Source organism: Mauremys mutica, chromosome 2, assembly GCF_020497125.1.
Source record: "Mauremys mutica isolate MM-2020 ecotype Southern chromosome 2, ASM2049712v1, whole genome shotgun sequence".
NCBI classification, from domain to species: Eukaryota; Metazoa; Chordata; order Testudines; family Geoemydidae; genus Mauremys; species Mauremys mutica.
In genome coordinates, this window is record NC_059073.1 from 200,318,273 (window position 1) to 200,343,932 (window position 25,660).

The 25,660-nt window shown below is 42.2% G+C and overlaps 1 protein-coding gene across 1 annotated transcript in view; it reads left to right on the forward strand.

The window, feature by feature from the left end:
- GLI3 (GLI family zinc finger 3) overlaps window positions 1-25,660 on the forward strand; it is a 248,411-nt gene that overhangs the window by 61,910 nt on the left and 160,841 nt on the right. The window contains exon 3 of the mRNA XM_045003006.1: window positions 18,702-18,944. Within this exon, the coding sequence (XP_044858941.1) occupies window positions 18,702-18,944 (243 nt within the window). The remainder of the gene's footprint in view (window positions 1-18,701; window positions 18,945-25,660) is intronic.

Consider the following 25,660-nt stretch of genomic DNA (forward strand, 5'->3'; position numbering starts at 1 on the left):
CTGTAGACACAAAATTTGAGTCAATTATTGAACACTTAACCTTATATATTTAATAAACTGTGAGCGACACTGGTACTTTGAGTTTGCTACTACCAGTGTTGATGTGATGATCAAAAATTATCATTGCGAGAAGTTTTAAAAATAGACATAAGAAAGTGCTGCTGTTAAGAAAACAACCTACAAACTTCAGAGTCAGATTTTAAAGTAGTATAGGTATGAGGAGGAAAAGAGGAGACATGAGAGCAGAGGTCCAGATCCTCAAACTATTTAGGCATGTAACTCTGCTTAATTTGAATGGGAATTAGGCACCTAAATACCTTTTGAGGATTTGGGCTTAATTTTGTGTGAGATTTCTCCATTACATAGTACATAGGCAAGATATTTATGACTACTCACCATGTGGCTTTGCGCAGTGTAATTTGTTCAGGGCAAGAGCTGCATGATGGTTAGGTTGATTATTTTCTTTTTCTTTCATATTGAGGTTGATTTTTGTTACTTATGATTCAGTAATTATTCTTATATGCTCCACTTCTGCTGTCTTTGCCTGTCCTCAGCTGCTATTAAAGACAATGGGAGGTCAGGGTATTCATGATTGAAGAGAATTGAGACCTTGGTGTGCAGGGGTGAGGTGGTACTCAGGATGGCTTTGGAGTAGGCTTACGTTCTCACCCAAATACACTTTGGTTGCAGATCTGTAGAGAGATTTTTGTATTTAAAATTTGATGCACTTCTCTGTTCCTACATATTTATTCCTCACAATGATATCAAGTTCTTATGAATACAAATGTTTTTTTATCTTGAGAGTGATTTACAAATAGTAATTCACTCAATCACAGGTAAGTATACTACTAATTGTACAGTTAGGGAAACTGAGGCACTGAGAAATTTAAGCTCTGTCTACTTGGCCCCTGCAGATCAGACTGCGGGGAAATGAATTGCAGTGTACACTGATGTGCTGTGCTGTAACTCTCCTGTGTGGATGCTGTGGGTGTAAACTAAAAAGGTACCCAGGTTGCCTAAAGGTACCTTTTAGTTCATGCTACAGCATCCACACATGGGAGTTTCAGGTCAGCATGCTAGTGCACACTCAGTTCCCACCTCAACAGTCTGAACTGTATGTAAACAAGCTCTAACTCAGTGGCTCTCAGCCTTTCCAGACTACTGTACCCTTTCAGGAGTCTTGATTTATCTTGCGTACCGCCCAAGTTCCACCTCACTTAAAAACTACTTGTTTGCAAAATCAGACATCAAAATACAAAAGTGTCACAGCACACTATTTCTGAAACATTGCTTACTTTCTCATTTTTACCATATAATTATAAAATTAATCGATTGGAATATAAATATTGTACTTACATTTCAGTGTATAGTATATAGAGCAGTATAAACAAGTCATCATCTGTATGAAATTTTAGTTTGTACTGATTTCGCTGGTACTTTTTATTTAGCCTGTTGTAAAACTAGGCAAATATCTAGATGAGTTGATGTACCCTTTGGAAGACCTCTGAATACCCACAGGGGTATGTGTACCCCTGGTTGAGAACCACTGCTCTAAGTGACTTGCTGAAGGCAATAGAGGAAGTTGGAGAAGAGATTGGTGGTTAGTCTTTTTCTATGTAAAACTCCATTATGAGTCTACCACAATAAGTTTTTCCTGTGTAAGAACTGTAGGCTCAAACCCATTATGAGAGATTCCTGTGAAATGCTTATACAGATTTCTGTTTTAGTTTTAAAAATTTTCTCTTTCAGTAGGAGGCCCCTTTTTTAATGAATTTTGTTTCTTTTTGCTTCAGTTCCTCTGATTGAATGCGGCGCTACTGCACTTCGTTACTGCACATACCTTTATAATTAACAGAAATTTTAAAAAATCTTGTTAGTTTTAATATTGCCTGGATGGAAAAGCCTGTGGCACATTTAGGAATGGTTACAATTCCTTGTAGTGAATTTTAAGAAGCAAATCCTAGTTTTGTTTTGTTTTAAAAAACAGGCTACTTAAATTTACTATAATTTGATAACCCTCTTTTGTTTTTGAGAACTTTCTTGTTTAGTATGAAACCCCTTTTATTGGCAACAGCTTCACATTCTTTCTCAGCATGCAGGAGTGGATTATACTCCTGAGCAGCATTCAGTGAAATTTTTGTTTATGCTTGTTTGTAAACAATCCAAGTGAAGTTGCTTTCAAGTGTTTTCTCCCTCACCTTCCATAAAGCATACACTTATTTAACTGTCCTTTTTTGTGAAGCTGGTTTGTTTAGTTTTACATAAAATAATTAGGGTATTAAAGCACCAAAAAAAAAGAAAAAAAGAAAAATGTTAAATGTTCTGTCCAATTGTACATTTCTGGAATCACTGAAACATGATTAATAACTTTAAAATTCTGATTTCAACCTACCACAGCAAATAAATTCAGCGTGAAAGCCAAAAGTTTAATAAAATGTTTCTGAAACATCCTCTGTGAAATTACAAGTTTCATTCCTGATGATCTGTCTGTTCACCCATCCTCAGATATACATCACATAATGATGATTTGAAATATATGATAGCCCTAAAAATGGTTAGCAACAATATTCTGAAGTGTAGAAAAATATTATAGAGCATTAAAACAACAGGGGTAAAATTAGGGATAGGAAGAATTGTCTCAAAAAACTAATTCTCAAAGCACTTTTGCTCATCACTACAGTCCAAGTAATAGTAAGCCTTCTTTTGAGCCCTGAAAACATTTGGTTAAGAACCAGCCCTATCTCCATGCTATTTTATAGTCCTTCTACTGCACAGTGGTGGAGAGAAGAAAACGTCCCTACTCTCAGCTCAGAACATGCCAGAGTACCATGGATGTGTAGAGGGATAGGGTTGGGAGAAAGGAAGGAGGGCTTCAGGCTGAACTGCCCCCTCTCCCAAAATAAAACAGGAAAGGGGGACTGAGCTAGCCCTTGAAGATCCAGAAGAACTAATGTCCTTTTATCTGCCCCTCCAAGATCTTAGTGGTGAATACAGGCTGTTCAGGCGTCGCCTACAGTGATAGCATGAGCCCTTCCAACTGCATCAGGCAGAGGGGAGAGAATGAGGGTCATAGGGCTTGTTTGTGAAGAGGGGTGGTTAGGCAAAGGGGAGACAGCACATTTCTGGGAGTGGGGAGCTCTGAAACTAGCAAACATTGGTTAACCGTCTTAATTATTCAGTTTTTATCTGACCCAAACCGGCTCTGCAAAGCTTTGAAGGTTATTCCTTCCCTAGGTGAGGGGATTGGTGAGACTAAGATTTAAGCAGGCTAAAAATGAGGGCCAGGATAAATCTATACATTATAGCTGTATGTATAATCATCCTTCAAGGCCCCTAAACTTGTGCCTTTGGGGAGTCCGACTATGATAGAAGAAACTTGTTCTTTGTATTCTTTCCAAAATCTCCATTTCTCTGTCGTTTTGCCCATACTTATGCACCAGTCCCTTGGTACCACTCTGGCATTCACTTAAATCTGATGATAGAGTTTGGGATTTAAGGGCAGGTTGGAATTTAAGGGCCATATATATATGCAGCTATAATATGGCCATGTGCATCTCTGTACAATGGGCTAGTGTATCCCGCCCAGCAGAGAAACCTGAAGGTTGTGTGTTGCGGGAGATGATTTTTTCAGAGTTTTCAGGAAATTGCTGCTTCTTCTTCTTCTTCGAGTGCTTGCTCACGTCAATTCCATCCTAGGTGTGTGTGCACGCCCACGTACACAGTCATAGAGATTTTTTGCCTTAGCGGTATCCGTAGGGTTGGCTGTGGCACCCCCTTAAATGCTGCACTCATGAGCTGGTATATTAGGCGCCGCCAGCCCTACACCCTCTCAGTTCCTTCTTACTGCCCCGACGGTTCGTCGGAGCACCTCGTCTTGCATTGCAAGCACGTTATTGGTTCTTTACAACCCACTGTCCATCTTCTTTGTATATAGTTGGTAGGTACTTAGTTAGCCATTAAGTTAAGTGTTAGGTTAGTTCAGTAGTTAGCATCCCAGCTGGGACTTCGCCCCGGAGCGGGGCATGCCCCATTCCCCTGGCTTCAAACCATGCTCATCATGCAACAGGCTGATGCCTATTAGTGACCCCCACGGCAGCTGTTGGAAGTGCTTGGGGGAGTCCCATAGAAAGGACATGTGCAGAATCTGTAACAACTTTCGCCCTAGAACCCAGAAGAAGCGGGATATCTGCTTGAGGGCCCGCCTCATGGGGGCTTCGCTGCGTCCTGCGTCGGAGACCTCCCGCTTGGACCTCACTGCTGGCTCCTAGGCATTGGACCCCATGCCTCACAAGCACCAGAATCAGAACGCAGCACCGAATCCGACATGGGGGCAGCACAGTGGGCTCCATCCCTTAGGAGCCATCCCTGGAGAGGGAAGGGGAACCTGCCCCTGCTGTGGTAGTGCGATCGTCATTGTCTGTGGACCAAGCGGTGGCGGACCCCTTCCAAATGGACAGTCCCCCCGACAACTTCAAGGAGCACCAAGCCCTCCGTAAAAGGGTGGCTACTAATTTTAACTTGAAAATTGAGGAGGTGGCAGAGGAGTCCGACGACCTCTTTAATTGATATCCTCCACCACCCTGGCCTGGGTCATACTTCCTGTCCACCAAGGATCCTTAAGATTGCCAAATTGCTGTGTCAGACCTGCTCTTCCATTCCACCTGCTTCTAAGAAGGTGGAAAAGAAGTACTATGTCCCTGCAAAAGGGTTCGAATATTTGTACACACACCCTCCACCAGTGTCACTGGTCATGTCCACTGTCAATGAAAGGGATGGGCAGGGCCAAGTCAGTAGCATACCGAGAAACAAAGACACCGAGAGACTGGAGTTGTTTGGCAGGAAAATTTATTCGACAGCCAGCCTGCAATTTTGGGTGTCTAACCACCAGGCCCTGTTAGGCAGGTACAATTTTAATGTGTGGAACTCCCTCAGCAAATTCAAGGAGGCCCTCCTACAGGACAAAGCCCAGGAGTTCACTGCTTTAGTGAAAGAAGGCACAGCAATTGCAAGAGGGGCCCCCCACATGGCCTGAGACACTATGGACTCGGCGACCAGGTTGGTCATGAGGCGAAGCTCCTGTTACAGTCCTCTGGGTTATCCCAGGAGATGCAGGACCTCCTGTTTGATGCAGGACCTCACATTTGAGGGGGAAGGGCTCTTCTCCGAGCACACGGATGCAAGGCTCCATGGCCTTAAAGACTCCTGTGCCACCCTCCACTCTTTCGGCCTTCATACCCATCAGCAGGCCAGGACGCCGTTCCATTCTCCGCCTCCTCCGCATCCCTAGTCTAGGTCCTGGGGAACTCCCTGGCTGAGCATCTACAGGAAAAAGGATAGAGACAAGTGGTCTAAGCGGTGACACCTGCCATCTTACCATTGGACTGCTCAGCCTGGGCCTTCCAGGAATCAAAGAGGCCAGAAGCAGGCATTTTGATGGTGCTCTCAAGGATGGCACCCCGGTCACATCGCGAGATCCATCTTCCTACTCTTTCCTCTACTGCGTGTGCCCCTTCTGGTCGGCCTGGTCACGGCTGACCTCAGACCATTGGATGCTCGACGTAATATCTTTGGGTTACATGCTGCAGTTTGTGGCCGACCCTCCCTCCCACCCCACTTCACTGTCCCTCTTCAGGGACCCTTCTCATGAGCAACTTCTCGTTTAAGAGGTCGAGAACCTCCTGCACCTGGGGGCAGTGGAGGGTGTCCCTTGGGACATGAAAGGAAAAGGGTACTACTCCTGCTACTTCCTAATCCCGAAAGCAAAAGGGAGCCTCAGACCCATTTTGGACCTGTGTCACCTCAACAAGTCTCTCAAGAAGTTGAAATTTCGCATGGTCCCCCGGCCTCCATCATCCCCTCGATCCGGGAGACCGGTACACCGTCCTTGACTTGAAGGATGCATAGTTCCATATTTCCGTTTTCCCAGGGCACAGGCGCTTCCTCCGTTTTGTGCTGGGCCAGCACCACTTCCAATTCATGGCACGGCCCTGTGGTCTCTCGTCAGCCTCGAGAGTGTTCACAAAGAGCACAGCACCAGTGGCCCCTCACTTGAGGCACCGGGATGTTCAAATTTACCCGATGACTGGCTAATAAGAGCTGGTCCCAGAATCAGGTGTGGCGGCATCCCAATCTGGTTTGTTCCACGTGCTGGGATTAATTCCAGAGTAACGCATAGAGTTCATTGGAATGGTCCTTGACTCTACTCAGGCCAGAGCCTTCCTCCTCAAGGCCAGTTCCAAGCCATGGCGGACCTGATCACATGCATGAAAGCCCACCCTCTCACCACTGCTCAAACGTGCCTGTGATTGTTGGGGCACATGGCAGCCTGCCCTTAAGTGGTCCAGCACACACAGCTCCACCTCAGGCCCCTGCAGGTGTGGCTGGCATCAGTCTGCATCCCCAACAGACACAGCTTGGTCCCTGTATGGACCGTGTAGTGAGGGTCCTGGACCACGTACTGTCATTACTCACATGGTGGCAGAATCCTTCATCAGTGTTGGAGGGACTTCCCTTCGCAGCTCCGTCCCCATCGATGACCCTCATCTCCGATGCCTTGGACCTGGGGTGGGGTGGGGAACCCACTTAGGTGGTCTCAGCACACAGTCATTGGTCAAGTCATGATTGCTCCATACACATCAACATCAGGGAGCTCCGGGCATTTCGCCTGGCCTGCCAAGCCTTCCTACCTCATATAAGAAGCAGGGTGGTTCAGGTCCTCATAACCAGTGGTTATGTTCTATATCAACAAGCAAGGTGGAGCCAGATCACCTGCCTTTTGCCAAGAAGCACTTCGGCTCTGGGACCTCTGTGTACAACGCAACATCCATCTTATAACTGCACACCTCCTTGGGGCCAGGAACGCTTTGGCAGATGGCCTCAGTGAGACCCTCTTGTCTCTCCGTGAGTAGTCACTCCATCCAGAGGTGGACAGCATCATCTTCCAGAGGTGGGGGACTCCCTGGGTGGACCTGTTCACATCCAGCCAGAACAGGAAGTGCCATGTTTTCTGCTCGATTTGAGGATTGGCAGAAGCTCCCTGTCGGACATTTTTCCGCTCCCGTGATCGGGGGCGCTGTTGTACGCCTTCCCTCCAGTGCTGTTAATTCACAGAGTCCTCATGAAGATCAAGCAGGACAGGGCAAAGGTGATCCTCATAGTGCCAGCTTGGCCATGCCAGCACTGGTTCAGCATGCTGCTGACCTCTTGGTGGCTGCTCCGTTATAGCTACTACTCCGCTGGAGCTGCTGTCCCAAAACCAAGGCAGGCTTCTGCATCCAAACCTGTCAGTGCTGCATCTGATGGCTTGGCTGCTGCATGTTTAAATGCAGAGGAACAAGATTGCTGGCTGGTGTCAAAAAGGTTCTGTTGGGCAGCAGAAAGCCCTTCACCAGAGCAACCTATCTGGCCAAATGGAAGTGTGTTGCTTATTGAACCTCAGATAAAGGCATTCAGCCCGAGCGGGCCTCAATGCATTTAATCTTGGACTACTTTCTGTATCTCAAGCTTCAAGGCTTGTCCCTTTCATCAATTAAGGTCCACTTGGCTGCTATCTTGGCCTTCTATCCACCTCTCAAGGGTAGGTTGGTTTTTGCCCAGAACATGACTGCCATGTTCCTCAAGGGTCTTGAGCACCTCTAGCTGCATGTCAGGGACCCTGTCCCTCTGTGGGACCTGAACTTTGTGCTGTCATGGCTCAAGGGACCCCCTTCGAGCCTCTGGCTTCCTGCTCTCTGCTTCTCTTTCCTGGAAGGTTGCATTCTTGGTTGCAATAACATCTGCCCGCAGGGTCTCTGAAATTTAGGGTGTTTTCCTCTGAATCACCCTATACAGTCTTTTACAGAGACAAGGTCCAGCTGCGGCCACACCCGGCTTTCCTGCCCAAGAGGGTTTCACAGTTTCATACGGGCTAAGACATTTACTTACCTGTCTTTTTTCCAAAGCCACATAAATCTGAGGCGCATAGGTTACATTCCCTAGATGTCAGGAGGGCTGTAGCCTTCTACATTGAAAGGACCAAGCCATTTCGCAAGTCGATACAATTGTTTGTCATGGTGGCCAACAGGATGAAAGGTCGTCCAGTGTCTGCTCAAAGAATTTCTTCTTGGATCACTGCCTCCATTTGCTGCTGCTAAGATCAGGCAAAGGTGCCCCCTCCAGCGATCATAACCACCGATTCAATTAGGGCACAAGCCTCTTCAGCCGCTTTCCTAGCCCAATTGCCTGTCTGGGACATCTGTAGTGTGGCCACCGGGTCGTTTGTCCACACATTCACATCCCATTATGCACTTACCCTGCAGGCCCAGGATGATGCTGGCTTCGGTAGAGCAGTGCTGCAAGCCACAAAACCGTGAGCTCCAAGCCCACTTCTGAGGATACTGCTTGTGAGTCACCTAGAATGGAATGGACATGAGCAAGCACTTGAAGAAGAAAAAACAGTTACCTACCTTTTCGTAACTGTTGTTCTTTGAGATGTGTTGCTCATGTCCATTCCATTACCTGCCGTCCTCCCCCTCTGTCAGAGTTGCTGGCAAGAAGGAACTGAGAGGGTGTAGGGCCAACAGTGCCTAATATACCAGCACATGAGTGCGGCACTCAAGGGGGTGCCGCAGACGACTCTACGGATACCGCTAAAGCAAAAATCTCTGACGACTGTGCACATGGGCACACACACATCTAGAATGGAATGGACATGAGCAACACATGTCGAAGAACAACAGTTATGAAAAGGAAGGTAACCGGTTTTTCAGGTGGGAGGGGGTTTTATGGGGGTGTGTGTGTGTGTGAGTGACTTGAAGGGATATGGAGTGGGCACGGTGGGCGGCCTCTGAACCCTTGCACTTGCTGTACCTGTTTGGTGGATAAACAGAAGACTTCATGGTCCAGGACCATCAACTTAGTTCCTTCTAAATTCAAGGGGGAGAAAAATAAAGATGCAGGAATGTGGTTGCTAGCTTCCACTTATTAATAACTGTCATTTTTAGAAGGGCCTAGTTTGCTCTCTGGAATAATGGCCAGCAATGTTTTATTTAAAAATCAACTGTTTTGGCTTTCAGGGCTCTTAACTGCTCTCCCTCACCCCAAACCTGATATGTTTTAAAATTTGTTTTGTAGTATTATAGTTTTTTTTTAAATGGTCAATAGACATTTTATATGAAATGCAGTAATACACATTTGTGTGTGTAAGTTTACATTCTATATATACCTCATGCAACCTCATGAAGCCATTATGTTTGGGCAGGATGTAAGCCAGGGTATAGTTTGTATCTATATCATATAATTAATTAACAAATAAATTCTGCTCTGACTTAGAACTTGCCCACTGACTTCAATTGAGGTGGTGTGGGGTATAACTCAGAGCACAACCCGACTAGTATGTTTGTTCTGAAATATAGCATGCACATTGGTTGGTTTTGTTTTGTTTTGTTTTTGTTTAAAGGTCATGTTTTAAAGCCCTGAAGTATGGGGATATAATGGAAGGACTGATAGAATCTTAATCACAATGGCACTAGAGGATGCAACAGTACATTCACACTGAAATGGGCACAGTCTACCATACTGAAAGGGTTTACCTGGTTCTGTTGTTATTAAACTGCTTAGTGCATGGCTACTTGTTACGCTTTCCCACTTGAGTCTGTTTGAGAAAGAGGAAGGAAATCTTAATTCTGTTGCATATAAGAAGGCCAATTATATTAACTTTTTAGGATCTCGAGGGCCAGATCATCAGCTGTGGCTGACCTGCTCAAAATGCAATGGTGTGCAAATGTAAAGTTCACCTTTGCATTCTCTTGGCCCTGACGCAGCTTCTGAGCAAGGCTGATTTAATTTACTCAGGCTAATAACAGCCGCAGGAAGCTGAGACAACAGCTGAGGATTGATGTAGTGCAGGTGTATTCTAGCCACATACCCATTTTCCTGCTATACCAGTAGTGGCAGGGAGTAGCTATTCTGGCTCTGTGCTGCTGGAGGATCTCCCTTGGGCCTTTTAAACCAGCTTTGAGGCCAGATAACCAATGTGGTGTGGTACAAACTGGCAATACCATAGGATGTGTCTCCCTGTCTAAAAGTGAAATTAAACTGTTAGCACATTTATTCCTATCTGTGGGTATCAGATGATTGAGAAATACATTTAAAAAACCCACAACCTCTCCTGGGAGGTTATTGTAGCTTCTTTGATGTGACTAATTAGCCCACTCAAAGTAAGCAGTGACTAACAGTCTAATAACTGGCTAACAGAAGGAACTTCATAACATTTTCAAATTCTTCATCAGAGGAACCTTTCAGTGCTTTGCAAGGAGTTGAGGATAATTCTCCTTCCTGAGAAATAGTTGCCAGTGGTCAGATCATAAAGTACGGAGTCACTTTTCTCCAAGGTATATTTGTGAATCTTGGCCTTTGAAGTGTTTCAATATTGGGGGAGAGCAGTACGCCCAGAAATGTGTTTAAACTGCTAAGTTTGATCCTAGCTCTGTTCAACAGACTCAAAGCAAACATTTTAGTTTGTGGAGGCAGACTTACAGCAGCTCACTGTCTTTGCAGAGTTTCCTAGAGGAGGAGATACTTCTGATAAATCGCAGTAAAAAATCTCAAGTTTTTATTTGGGACTATGTTAATGCTTCTCATTTCTTAAGTAGCAATACTTAAAAAAATAAAATTATTATAAAAATATAAATTAAAATTAAATCATACAAATTGAAAGGGAGAAATTGTACAACTCAGTGTCTGCAAATTTGGCAGTTAACTATGACTGTATATGTCTACCCCTGCTGTATTTAGTTTTTTCTTCTTTTTTTGCTGGACCTATTGTTGTAGTTGTAGTGATTCTACAACTGCTATGAGATTCTTTCTCATTGAGCTAAGCAGTCAGTATAACGTTTCCATATGTCAACAAGCATCTCAGAGATGGTTTGTATTCTATATACCATTCATACCCAGCCACCTGAGCATTTCTGATGCTGGATGTGAGGCTAAATCCCTCTTGCCTTACTTGCATGAATAGTTCCACAGAACCCCTGGGATTACTTGCGCGAGGAAAGCAAGGAGGATTTGGGCCTTCTAGTAGAAGGTAAAAGCTCACCGCCTGCTGATACCTGGGCTTCTGTGTTTCTCTTGCAGCAGTCAGTGACGTCACAAACACCTAAACCGGAGTGCGGGGGCTGCACTCGCTGAATGGCGTTAAGTGTCAGAGCAATAACCCACTGCCTGTAATGGGAGAAACACTTAGCCCTGAAGTCAGCAAGGAAGAAAAATGATTTTCAGCTATTTGGATTTCAGTTGTATTTATTTGCTCTTTTAAAGCCTGTACAGATTTAGTTCCCAGTCCAGCTCCTTCAGAAGCAGGTGCCTGCTTCTTTAGAGCCCCTGGGTCTGCAAAGTGCTGAGGGCCCTCAACTCCTATTGACTTCAGTGGGTGTTGAGGATGCTCAGCATCTCTCAGGATCAGGCTCTTGCTGTGGTTGAGTAGGTTACTCACTCGGGCAGCAGCAGCCAGATTGACTAGTAGGATTGTACAGGAATTCTGTTCACTGCAAGCAGCTTCGGTGACCTGGTCCAAAGCCTGTAAAAGTCAATGGAAAGGCTCAAGCCCCCAGTGATTACCTTCAGTAATATGCAGGTGTAGTTTCTTTTTCTGCCCCATGAATTCTCTGCACTGGATCAGTACAAGGCATCTTGGCCCTGCTCTCTGCCCACACTTTTTCCCTTTTGTGTGTGAGAACACAAGCAGCCCGGGAGCCTGTACTCAACAAGGTGGTTTCTGCAGCTGCGGACTGACTTGCAGTGCTTTTGTGCACCTGCATTGGTGCAGATAGTCTCTTTGCATCCCCCTTCTGTGGCATACGGGGAATATACTGGTTATGATTTGAGAGCTTAAACTGGTCTTTTGTAGTTAATCAGGTTTATTTAAGCACTTTTCATTTTAGCAATATGGGCCCAATGCTGCAGTCCTACAGAGAGAAACTCCCAATTAAAGCCAGTGGGGTTTTGCTTGCAGCTGACCCAAAGCTGCCTTTAAATTTCCTACTACATTTTAATTTTTCTCCTGGGTAAAAAAATCTAGCTAGTTATTGACTTGAATTAAAGAAAGTTCTTCTGTTGTTCAAACTTTTTAGAAGAGTTCTAAACCACATGCTACTCCCGGGGCACCCAGTGATGTAGCTCAAGAAGGATTTGGGCCTGATCCTGCCGCTGTCAGTGTGACTTTGGACTCTACGTGGACCTGATCCTGCACCACTGAAGTCAGTAGGGCCTTTGATATTGATTTCAAAGAGTGCAGGATCAAGCCCTGTACTCCATAGGGATTGCATTGTTACAGAGTGTTCTGGGCTTGTGCTCAGTTTTGAAACAAAAGATGGAATGCAAATTTGAACTGTACTGTGTGCACTATTATAATCACCATGAAGGCAATCTTGATAAGATAATAGGGATACACTATCTCGTAAAATTTTCATATCACAAAGGAAGGCCCAGTTCTGCAAACTCTTGCTACCTGGCATTATGCTTATGGGACTGTTTACAGTAGTAAGCGCTACTACACCTGACAGGCTAAGGTCCATAGTTAGTACCTCTCACAGTAACTCTTCTCCAGTTATTTCAATTTATTTTATTTCTGCAGAAATTTAAAAAAAGACAAAAAGAAAGGAACAGGATGATAAAAAGAAAAGCGGGGAAAGAACTGTGTATCTGTATTCTAAAGTTCTCAAATAATGTTTGCAAAATGCCACACATACGATAGTGAAAAAATAGCTTAAGTCGAAAACTGTCCATTTTAAATTGCTAGCTTAGATAAGGTATACTGTTTGTAAGGCACAAAATGTTTGTACGATGTATGTTCAAGCGCTGCGAATAAAGTAAGCATAGTTCTTACTATCAGTTTTTGTAGCCTGTGATACGGCTTGATTGTATTTTTTATAACTCGTTAAGAATTTTGTAATACGTATCTGTGTCAGTGTCTCTAAATCACCTCCTATGTGTGCAGTTGTTCAGAATATAAAAAATAACAATCTTGGGACCAAGGTGCTGGATTTAAACTTTCCTACATATAGTAAGAAAAATTTTAGTTAATACATGTACTGTGGAATTTATCAAATAAATCAGCCATAATTCTACAGGTGTATTTTTCCAGCAAAATATATTTACCTGTTTTGTTTTGGTTTTTTGCTTGCTTTTTGCTTGAGGGTAGTCAAAAAGTGGTAATCAATGTATATATGCAAGAAATTTAGAACACCCATTCACTAATGAGGTTGGCAATGGCTCTATTGCATCATTCCAAATAGTAAAATACTGGGTCTCAAAAACACAGACAATGGCTTCTTTATTAGATATCTATGCCATTAAGAATCTGATTAATCAGTCTTTTTTACACACACACCCCATTTTGGTTCACAGCAACCAAAAATGCTACTTTTCTGCGAAAAACTGATATTCTGACTACAGTTTTGTAATTTAATGATGGAGAGTTTCCTTAGTAAACCAAATTTAGAGTACTAGAATGCTTATCTTATATCCAGACCTTGAACATAAAAGGCATTTTATACCAGCAATTGTTCATTTAATGAGCAATTGCAGAGTGCAGGACGGTTAAGGGATTGAGCTATATGCACCATTATTGCAAGAAGTATTCCGAAATACCAGAAATAGGACGTAAGCTCTGATCAGGGAGACTGTGAGCACAATTACCTTCTTTTCAAATCCTTCTGTGACACTGCGGGAGGAAAAAGGACTTTGAAACTTGAAAGGAAAGAGCTTGCTTTCAACCTCAAAAGCTAGGAGGAAAGGGCTCTGAAATTTGCTCAGTATTCCCAATTCACCATTAGCCTGTTTCTTCCTTTAGCCTCAAGGCATTCTCCGCTTTTTGAAAAGATGTTAAGAAATTCAGTCACAATAGAGAGCCTAGTTTTGAACATGTTTCACTCGGTCCATTGAGGTCTGGTCTTCAGCCTTTGTGTGGGGTGAATTGAGCTGAGCAGCTAGCTGGTTGGGGAGAGGTGAATGAGCAGTCTCTGTGCAGTCACAAATTCTGGCAAAGAAAAGATTACCTTTTCCTTTATTTTACAATATGCATTCCTGTACAATCCCGCTAGTGGCAATATGCGGAGCAGATCTTGTGCTTAAGTCAATACGGAGCACTTGGTTTATAGCAACTCTTGTTAAGTTTGTCTTGTAATTGAAGCTGCTGTTGACCTTGCTTGGAGACCATTTGTAAAACCGTTTATTTAGCATAAACTGAAATAATAAACCCTCCTTCTCTTAGGCCGATTGTGATAGGGTGACATTAGTTTGATTTAATGATTAGCCGCCTGACCCCCTCAGCTAGAGAGAGCTGCTTGAATAGAGAGAGTTCACTAGGAAGCACACAGGAAGAATACTAATGAGCTTGTTAAATTTAGCATGGCACCAACCACTTTTAATTCCTCTAATGGGAGAAGCACTGCCTCTGAGAGAGAGGGAGGGAGATAGGGGGAGGGAGGGAGAGAGAGAGAGAGGAATGTCCACATACCCGTAGCTAGAGAATTTCGGTCAAGAGAAGAGCTTGGAGAGAGTAAGCCAGGGTCTTTTGGACTGAGTTGTAAGTATGTTGTCTGTTCTCTTACCCAGATGACGTGTGTCCTCCTTAATCAGTTGCAAGACAATAATGCTAGTTGCAAGTTGCATATAGAAATATGATTATAAAGCCTAACGCATGCAGCCTTAGCTACAATGATGACTTGTCATTTAAATGTGGGCATCTCAGAATTTTGTTGAGGGGAGCTTCAGCATCTTAAGCAGTGGTGTGAAACTGACTTTAAAAGACTTGGAATAAAAAAGTTTCCACTTGTGTCTGCAGAACCTTAATGAAAACAAACAAACAAAAGTTTAATGGAGACAAGAAGTTTAGTGGACTGACATGTTGATGTTTGTTTCCCTTATTTTTTTTTTCTTTTTTGTTAGGAAAACAAAATAAATAATTAAAAATGCATTTGCTTAGGCAAATGGATCAATTACAAGCTTTTTGAAAAGATTTGTTAATAAAACAAAGTATTTTTGGTGCTATATTTAAAAAAAATGAGTATGGCTAAATACCAAGAATAAATATATTTCCCATTAGATGGGAGAATCTTGGATTAATTTGATAGTTCCGACTGAGTACTTGTTACACGTGTGTGTGGCTACTAGCTAGTTATCATTCAGTGGGGACACATGTGGAGAAGGAGAAGCTAGTGCAAATTTATCATTTGGGCATGATTTTTTTTCTGTAACACCTCAGTAAGTCAGGAGAAACTGTGCTAAGACGCTGGGGTACGAAACAGGTGTGAGAGGAGAATCAGGCCCTTTGACTTTAAATCATTCATCTCTCTGAAACTTTTTAGTAAATCGGATGTTTCTTTTGACCCTAAAGCAGGCCGTTTTTTAAACATAGGATAGCAGTAACCATTGTCTTGTGTTTGGCTGTAAGAATCTATTGGCAGATGCTGCTAGAGAAGTGGGTTGTTTGCTTACATTTTTGCTATAGACTCCCACTTGTTGCCATGGTGGACGGTATGTTTCTGTCAATAATTTGGCCTGGCGCAGCTTGTCTGCACTTACTCTTAAACTTTATTGAACAATTCAGCTGAAACAGAATGAGATTAGACAGCTTTCGCCTTTTGGCTCGCTGAAGTGGTTTTACTGCAGTTATAAGAGCAGGCAGAATTATTGCAAGAAGTTTCCCTTCAGTGTATAGAGAATTCTTTCAAATCACTCGGCTATTTGTATTCTGGAGTGCGTATACTGTCAAGTTTTTCTTCTACTCCTGTATCAAAAGCACCTCTGTGGTGCAGAGTATGAAGTAAACTCTTAACAAAATGTTTATCCATTGGATTTCCTTATTATTGCAAAAATGCCATGTTGTTTACTTAAAAAAATATTTCTGTGACTATTTAAAGGGGAAGCAGTGTTCAAAAATGATTGAGTAGCTAAACAGTAAGCATTATTTTTATGAGGAAAAATAATTTGTTGGTGTTGGAAAATATTTTTTCTTTTTTTCTCCTTTTTAAGGGCTATTTATTAAAATGAAACACATTTTGCTTTAATTTTCAAAGTTACTAAAAGTAAGTTTGAATTTCAGTCAGCAATTAAAAAAAAATCATCTCATTTCATACCTGTAATTGGTGCCTTGATTCTTGACACATGCAGGTCTTGAGAGGGACAGAATAAAACTGAATTATTCAAACAGACATGGACTTCTTGTTCTGTTCTGGGATGGCAATTTAACAAATGTTAACTTTACATGAAGACTAAAAGAAATGAAATCCTTATCTGATTTTCAAATTGATTATGTTGCTATACAAATCACTTCAGCATAGTATAGTAGCATAGGTTAGTCCTGCTTTAGTTAAAGGAATGTCAGCATTTCAAATAGAATATAATCCCCTATTTTTAAGAGTTTGCATCTCATCTGCAAAAGTTCACTCTAAGGTGAAACTTCATATAAAAGGCTTGAGCCAGAGAGAAAATTGATGGAAAAATTACTTGGACTATTTTTTAAGTTATACAAGCAGTTGTATAAAACCTAATATAAGTTGTAAACTAAAAACAGCTTCAGTGTAAAAATAGGAAAACTTTAAACCCCATTAATCCAGAGAGTGAATAGTGCTTATGCATATTAACACAAAGGGGAAAAAACAGGCAAAGATTGTTAGCTTTGCAATATTTTTGTCCCTATTTATATGAACTACTTCACCATGGGCCCAATCCTGCAAGTCCTCTGTGCACAGATGGGAGAACATGGAGGAACTGGGCCCAATGACTAGCTCTTCTCCAGAAGTGGGTTGATATGATCATTGTAAATGTACAAATAATCCATACATTTACACAAACTACACTGATGGTTTTCTGTGCTACTTTTTGGGAAAAAATGTGCCCAAAACGCTACATTTAAAATGAAGTTGTAGACTGATAAAAGCTAATTTAGATAGTGGCCAGAATTCAGCCTGATGCATTTAGATATTGCTGTATGCATGGGCCCCCTTTCTGAACTCGCTTACAGCAGTGAAAATCAGGGGTAACTCGACTGAAGTCACACTGTGAGTCACACTGGTGTAGAGTTTGTGAGAGATTAGATTAGGTTTATATGCTTTCTTATCCCTCTACTGAGTAGGCACAAAAGGGGGAGTTAAAGATGAAGTTTTAGCTAGAACTTTGAATGTTCTGACCTTTGACAGTTAAAGCTGGATTCTTCTTATCATTCTGAACTGTTCTTTTTTTGGTGCGTCAATTATAAAATAGTGGCCCATACTTTTTTTTTCTCCCTAACTGTGTTTTTGGTTAGTGTTCTTGTTGTTATCTGTTTTTGCACCAGAATTTTTGATGAGCTCCCGAACAATTTTCTGCAGTTGTTTGTGAACATATCTCTTAATATTTATGTAGGACAATATTTATCAGTGCATACTTGTAAAGTGGGCCTTCTGGAAACAGGAATCTGGAGACCAAATATTCTGACTTTGTAGATATAGGTCAGGACTCCAGCCAGTGATTACAGAATTGTTAACCAGCTCTCTTCCTGCCCTTATATAAGCAGTGATTTACTGACAGAAGGGTGTAGATATGTGTGTAGATGATGGAACTTTGAAGTCATATGTCTCATGTGAAAGGTACCTGAAAGTGTGTGGTTAACGGTTGAACACCTGCACTGCTTGCATCTCTTTAAATGTGTGTGTATATAATACATATAGGGTGGGGCTTTGTGTGGGAGGCATCGGTGGAGTAGCAATGGGTGGGTCCTTTGCACCCCCTTAAATCAAGTTAAAGGTTGTCAGAGGGTGGCTTGGAGAGAGACTGGCCAAAGGGCCACAGTATGAGTGATGTCATGGATCCCGTGGCCATAACAACACAGTCAGGTAGTGCATCCCCTGGAGAAGCAAGCGCTGGGCACTGGCCTAGGTTGGGGGTTGGATTTCACCTTCCTAGTTCCTTTGCATATCAGCCACAGAAAATCCAGTTATTTGGGTTCCATGCAGGGCAGCTGAATTTCACCCATACTGGTCACATACAGATATGTGTTAACTATATTTTTTATGTATTTGTGTGTTTAACTCAATGCTGTAAAGTGTTAACCTCCAAGTCTGTACATCTCGACATATGTGGGTGACGCTATTACAGCAGGTGACTTTACTGCTCGTACATTCTGCTTGCTGAGTAACTGGAACGGGATAAATGCATTATACTGTCGCCTACCTTAATTTTAATGAGTAGAGCCTTTTCTATTACTCCAGGCTCTTGTCTTTTAACAGTGCAGCTTTTTAGGATGGAGCAGCACAGTGGCAAATACAAAGCAGCAGTGGGTGGCTAGACTTGATTTAGTCTCAGCTAGCAGGGTTCATCTTCTCCTGTTTGTGACAAATTGTTTTTTTCCTCCCAGTCAAGCGGCCAAAAATTCCAGCCTACTTGTCCCAGAGGCAAGAAAACAGCAAGTCTGTGTCCGTTCGTGTAGGATTAATAGCCCCGCTGGTAAATGCATCAGTGAATGGGTGATGATGATCTACTGCTCAACTGCCACTTGGTCTGAGTGGGCTAGTTTTTTCAGCTTTTATCCCAGAACATCTTTCATAACCACACATGCACCTACTGTCACAAACTTACATTGTGGCTTTGAAAGTGGTGAAAAGGGGGAAAAAGTACTTTTATTTTATTTGCTATAAGTGGTCTAAAAGTCTCTCTCTCTCTCTCGTTCTCATTTTTTTCCCCAGAGGATGAAAGTCCTGGACAGACCTATCACAGAGAGAGAAGAAACGCAATCACAATGCAGCCACAAGGTGGGCAAGGCCTCAGTAAAATCAGTGAAGAGCCTTCAACATCTAGTGAGGAAAGGGCCTCATTAATAAAGAAGGAGATCCATGGATCTATATCGCACCTTTCTGAGCCTTCTGTACCTTATCGTGGGACGGTTTTTGCAATGGACCCCAGGAATGGTTACATGGATCCTCATTATCGTGAGTATTGAATGCAAGTTCATTTCAGAAAGCAAGATTGGAAGGATACTGAAGCTGTCGTATTTAATTGCATTTTGTACTGGCACTTTTCATCTCTCTCAGGATGAATCATTTTTCCTGTATATGTCTAAGATAATATAAGAATATTTATTCTTTTTGTTTATGTAGAAAAATGTTGTGAACATTTACATTGTATCCCTAAATTAGCATAGGCCTCTGCAAAAGAGACTTCAGTAGGGCATGTATCATCTGTTGCTAATCTTCATGAACCATCAAATGTTATATTTGCTCCACCCTCATAGCAACACATGAAAAAAACCAAACCCTAATTTAAAAAGAGCAGAGAAGAAAAGCAAATAGGCTTTAAAACAATTATTTAAAAGCTTTTTTAACTACAATTTAAAGAAAGGAGGGAACACATCTTTTGGAAAGAGATTTTTTTGTTTTGTTTTGTCATTTTCTCCCCAGCTACAGTCCCCCTGAGTTACTGAAAAAAGTGAATGGTTTCAACCTCTGAAGTCCTGCTCAGGCATTAATAAAAAGTAAGAAAGTAACTGACACTTGAACACAGATGTGGAATGGATTTCTCCACAGGCAAAATATGAGGGAGTTAAGCAATTTTTTTCATCTGCTTCTAGTTTAAAAAAAATCATTTAGTCCTGTAGTAATGAACATCTTGAGGTGTCAAGACTAGTGCCTTTTGATTATAGATTTATCACCTTGTCAGGATACAGATTTGCCATTTAACCTTCCAGTCTCCAGTTCCAGATGATAGGCTAAAGACCCACAAAGAGGGGCCAGTCTGTGTTTTTTTTTCCTCCACATAATTCAGAAATTTTAGTGTTTTAAGGCAAAAGGTCATTAGCCAGACCACTGATTAGTGAGGACAGCTGATTAGCGCATGTTTTCTTGCTAAAGAAAGTGCCAGGGATAAAAGCTAATTCTATCCCTTCATTAGTTGGGCTAGCAGCAAAGGGGAATGTGCACTCATCAGGGTGCAGATCAAAGTGTGTCTCTCACAACCTTAAGTCTCACCAACTGCCTTTATTTTAACAGAGTCTGATTGTTAATAAAGATGGAGGCTAGATAAGAAAATGAACACTTGTCTTTATAGTTGTTAAGTGAAAAATTGATGGTGGGGGTTTTCAGCTCTCCTCTAACATGACATTTCAGTTGCTGCCTTTCCCCCCCTTCCCCCCATCCTGTTCAAACCCTTTAAGCAAGTTAGTCACTCATCTTTTGAGAGCGCAGAGTATACAGCGTACTGCTGACAGACTTGCCTGCAGGAGAACACAGAACATGCAGAAAGAACTACTACTGTCAAGCAGTAGCCTATAGAAATATTAGTTTGCATGTCATTGGTGATTTGACTCACACATCATAGCTTCTAACACATGTAAATGCAAAATATATGAATGAAGAGACTTCTGGGAGCATATGACAGTTGTGTGAGTGCACTATACTACTGCAGAGCTGAGATGCAGAGAGTTCTAAGATGACTTCAGTGATGACAAATGCTACTTTGACCCCTGACTGGCTACTGTGTCCCTTCCTAAACCAGTCACAGGTGCTAGTGATACTGCGTGGTGTCTACTGCAGAACTGGCAACAGGTTCTCAGCCTGCGACTGAATTATTGTTGTTGTTTTTTTGTTAGTTTCCAGTCACCATTGTTTAATGTACCTAATGTGCTCACACCTTGACCATTAGCACCTGGCTACCATTGTTGTGAGGTGGCCTGCACAGAAGCATTGGTTTGGGAGCAAGGTTCTTAGTAAGTTAATAGAAAACAAAAGATTGCATCTAACTAGCATGCACAAAGGAGAGGTTGGGGGATAGTTAGTCCTGCAAAACCGCAAAAGTGCCCAAAGTATGAAAACATCAGCTGGGCAGATCTACTTCACTGCTGCTAAAGGGAATTTCTTTACAGTTTTTTCTTTTTGGTTTGTAAAATCCCTCAAGCAATTAATACCATATAAAACCCCATCACATTTCTGCTTACCTGTAATAGATTTGATACAGGAGGACAACTAAATGAATGAGCATCTGGCTAAATTTATAGCAAAGAAGACAGACAGACTTAATTTTTCATATTAGTTGCATCATTTATATACAAAAGATGTGCTTTTATCAAATCAGTGATTGTATTCAGCTTGACATTTTTAGTAGTCCTTATGAAGAACACTGAATAATGTAATCACATCCCAGTCCCACTGTAGCAACAGGTGAAGAAACAACCAGAAAGACTGTCCACTTTCTTCCGCAGTTTCTTGCCAGCTTTGCTGGGCAGATGGAGAGAAAATACTGCTTTAATCCAATGTAGCCGAGTATGTAAACATTCACAGTAATGCCTTAGTTTTCCTGTGGTTGGAAAATACAGACTTTTCAAGATGGCTAATTTGTGCTTCTATATATACCCACTTTGTATTTAAAAGTGTGGGTAGGCTTCCTGTAACACAGGAAAAGGGAAAATAATTTTTTTTGAAAGAGGACATCTGTATATTTTTATTGCAGCAAAAAAGAGCTTTTAAGTCAATTGTGTGTGGAATGCATGTCCGCTCCAGGAGCTGCAGTTATTAGAAAAGGCTCAAATACTTCACATTTCTACATGTAAATGTGCGTGTCTCTATATATGTGGGTTTGGGGGGGGGTAGGTTGTTTTTTGGTTTTTGTTTTTTAATTAAAAAGAGTGATGGTAACTATTACTTCCAATATTTACAACATATGTGTGGAATAAATCCATCACTGAGGGGGTGATTGCTCTCTTGCAGAGAGTAGCGGGGAGCTGAAGATATGCTTTGAGTGGACTAGATTTTCAAAGAGCAGTGCTGAAACATATTCTGGGGCTGACAGTCCTTTTAATGTACCACTCTAGAGAACCTCAACCATTTAACATTTGAGAATGAGGGAGTGGCCTCCTGTTTGGGCCAGTGTCATTTGTCTTAGATGTGATAAGAGAGGGAAAAGATATCCAAGGCAGCGCTCGGCAATTTTTGTTTTTCATTTCTATCTTTACAGTGAAAGAGTTATTGGAACCACGGTTCTTACATCCATTTAATCTATTGTATGAATCCACTTTTTTTTAAAAAAAGGTTTTAGGGCAGATGACAAAATTGCCATAGTTTCCTTTCACACTCTACATCTTTTCTGTCCTTACTAAGGCCAGGTCTGCCCTACCTGACATTGGTATAACTACATCGCTCGGGTGAAGAATCCACACCCTAAAGCGATGCAGTTCTACTGACCTAACCCCTGGTGTAGACAGCACTGTGTCACTGGGAGAGCCTCTCCCGTTGACACGGTGGCATGTTCACTAAAGCGTTACAGCGGTGCAGCTTCACCACTGCAGCTTTCAAATGTAAACCTGCCCTAAGGAAATCTTATTATTTTTTTTTTGGCATGGTTACAGATCTCATTGCATTTCTGAAGTTTCATACAACATTGGTTATTTTGAGTCTTGTTAGTGTAAATTCTGTCTGTAGAGGTGGGGTTGGGGTAGGTAGTTCCTTTTGTTATTCTCTCCCCAGTTTTAATTCCCATGCAATTTTATGGCTGTACTAAGGCCGCCTGTCGTTCTTCATGGAAAAAATGAATCATTCCTGTTATAAACACTTTGATTTAAAACATACTGCTGGTATTTGTCCTGGGTATCGCAACTCATCTGAAGGAACTGTTAGTTCCTAATTAGTAAAGCTCAAAGAATTAGCTTATGTAAAAGGCAGGGACACTTCAGTTGGCTTAGATTTAAAGGTCTCTGTGAAAGATGTTCACGAACAGCATAGACAGCATTCTGCTATCTCTGCAGCCCGTGAAGTCAGTGAGGGTGCAGGGGTATAGTTGAAAGGAGTCCTTGCCCCACTTTTTCTATAGGGATGTGTTTCTGCTGGTGTTTGAAGCTTACATTGTTTTCTTGGGGGAGGGGGGATTTTACATTTTAAAGGGTTTACCTTGCAAGATACCGAGTGTCCTCAGTTCCTATTCACTGCATTGGGTGGGGAGGATCAGGCCCTTAATAACTGCACTGGATCATATCTTGTAGTGTCAAGTGGCATCTCAGAATCAATTTGCAAGGTGACCAAGAGGCAAAGAGGAGCAGTTCAGGCTTGACCAAATTAACAACACATGGCAGCTTATTGGATGCACCTGTTCATGTAGTGAAAAAAAATAAATCAGCAAGTATTTGCCAATTTTTTTTATCCTATTTCAGTGAATGTGAATTGTTATCTAGAAACTCCAGTTTGGGGGCATTAATAATTTTTTTTCTTTCTTACCTACTCTTGACAGGCAGCCTTCTTTCTGTTATGAAACTGACCCTATAACTGAGACCTAGTAGCCTAGGTCATTGCTGACTGATCAATGCATGGAGGAACCCCACACCTGCCAAGAACAGATCTCTCTCACTTTCACATGGAATGGGAGTTAGCTGCATCTTTTGCAGTGTTCCCGTCATCTTCCTCCAGATCCTGTGGGGGCACTTCTTGGGTCTGTTTTCTGTCAGAGATAAATGGCAGAAACTGAGTGGGTCCAGAGGGACCTATATTATCTTTTCTGTTGAGTTCCCCCAGGGTTCCCAGTGTTTGTAGCAGACACAGAGAATTCCTGTTACCACAACTCTGGCCTCCCGTGGATTCCCAAGATTGGAGGGTGGCAGGTGGTATGGCGAGTCTTTGTGGGGCCAAACTTCACCTCTCTCATTGGACATTAGGAGGAGTGTATCTGTGAGGGATCCTTGTAGAGATTTACTTCCTAAGTCTCTCCTGCAGCATTTTTCATGGGAGGGATTGATTCAAGTCAATAATAATACTGTGCATTTACAACAGTTTCTGGAGTGGGTTCAAATTAAAATCAGGGAAGAGTTGTTTAAAAAAGTTAAATCTAAGCGTTTAATATATTTCATAAAAGAAAGTGTTTAATACAAAACTGAATGTTAGTTTAGTGCTTAGTAGAGTGGTGGGGAAATGGTTAAAAAAATAGCAAAAATGTTTTTGTCAAAATTTTTAATTTTGGAAGAATTTCAACCAGCTCTGGTGCTTTGCTGTCATGGTGACATGTGCCTTATAAAAGTTGCAAACAGACAGAGAAATCTGTGTGTTCTCAAAACCAAACCTGGGATCCGTGGCAGCTTTTGTTCAAAATTTTAGATGGGGCAGTGTATCCTTTTTAGCTGCAGAACTGCTCAGAAACGAAGTTTCTGAAGTTTGAAAGTGCCGCTCAGTGTTCATCCCGCTGCTATTGCTGTTGGGATGTTCAGCACAGTGCAACGCTCTCCTTTGAAGTCCTGCCGCTGTTTTGGAGCTCCTCGCTGTACTCAGTCTGGGGCATCAGAGTGGCTGCCTCTGCCTGGATCCCTGCGCGGATAGATTCACAGCTGGGAATAGCACGTAAAAGCAAAATAAAAGACATTTGTCTTTCATTCCATTTTTGTTTCCTAAGTTTTTTCGATCAGATTGTGCCATAGGCACCTCAATGGCAAACGGGACCTAAGAGATCCAGGAATAGGAATCGAGATAATATAAGTTTTGTTTGTTTGTTTGTTTGTTTTTAATTTTCGGCTTAAATAAATAGTTGTTTGTAAATCTTGACCTTGTATTTTATAGGGCTTTTACCAGTAACTTTATTTTTAATTGGAAGCCACAATTACAATGCAGTCTGCAGGACCAGTTTTTCCAAAGTGCACCACACGCACATCTGGGGACAGATTTTCAATGAAGCTCTTCTTCCATTTAGGCACCTAGATGCAGTGGGCCAAGTCCTTTTTCAAAATAAAGTTTAAGAAGGGGTAGAGGTAGGGGGGAAGAAACCCTTCCCGGTTCCATAGCCCCTTTCTGTCTCACCCTGAGAATGGAATGCCGTGCTGCTGCTCTCTTTTATGAGTCTCAGGCTATAGATATTAAAATATTTATCCATTCCAGCAATTTGATTTGACAGGTACATATTTAGAAACTTTATAGTTTCTGATTGTTGTGAGTCTTTTGCTTTGCAGGAGACAACATCCGTGATTTAGAATTTAAGACTTCCTTTTTAAAGGTTTCTGAGCCCCTCGACATGTGGACCTTTGGGTCCCTGTGGGCATCTTGTCACACTGCCTCTATACTCATGTTAGACAAACCCTGGTGGCCCTACATTACAACCGCTGTGCCTCCATATTTTCAGCAGCAGAACACCGGATGGGACACCCTTCACATTCTGTCAAATTCTGAGTTGGCTAGAGGGGTTGGTAATGCCAAACAACTCTCCTCTCTAGTTGCTCTGTGTGCTGGTTTTGGGGTGCTTCTAGTCCTTTGTCTCTGGAAACAAACCATAGGTCTCCCCCACGTGGCTATGCTGAGTGCCATCAAAACGCTATCGTGGTTGCTGAAGCATTAATTTTGTCTTTAGATTGTGATATTGCTTATCACCAAAAAAAGGGATTTATATATAGGAACTTTTCACCTGAAACAGCGTAAGTGCTTGTACAGCTCCTAGCACAATGGGGTCCTGGTCCATGACTGGAACTCTTTGAAGCTACCACAACACAAATAAAGAATAATAACAACAATAATCAAGAGCTGAAGAGGACTAGTTTGCAGTCTTGACTTGTAGCTTCACATTTCTCAGTCTACTCTGCAATGCGTGAGCTTGCTGAAGAAGGCCGTAGTACCGCAGGAGTCTTTCTACACTTGGTCCCAGGAGTGGCTGAAAAAGACTTCACTGCCTTGTATCAGGATAACTGAAAATT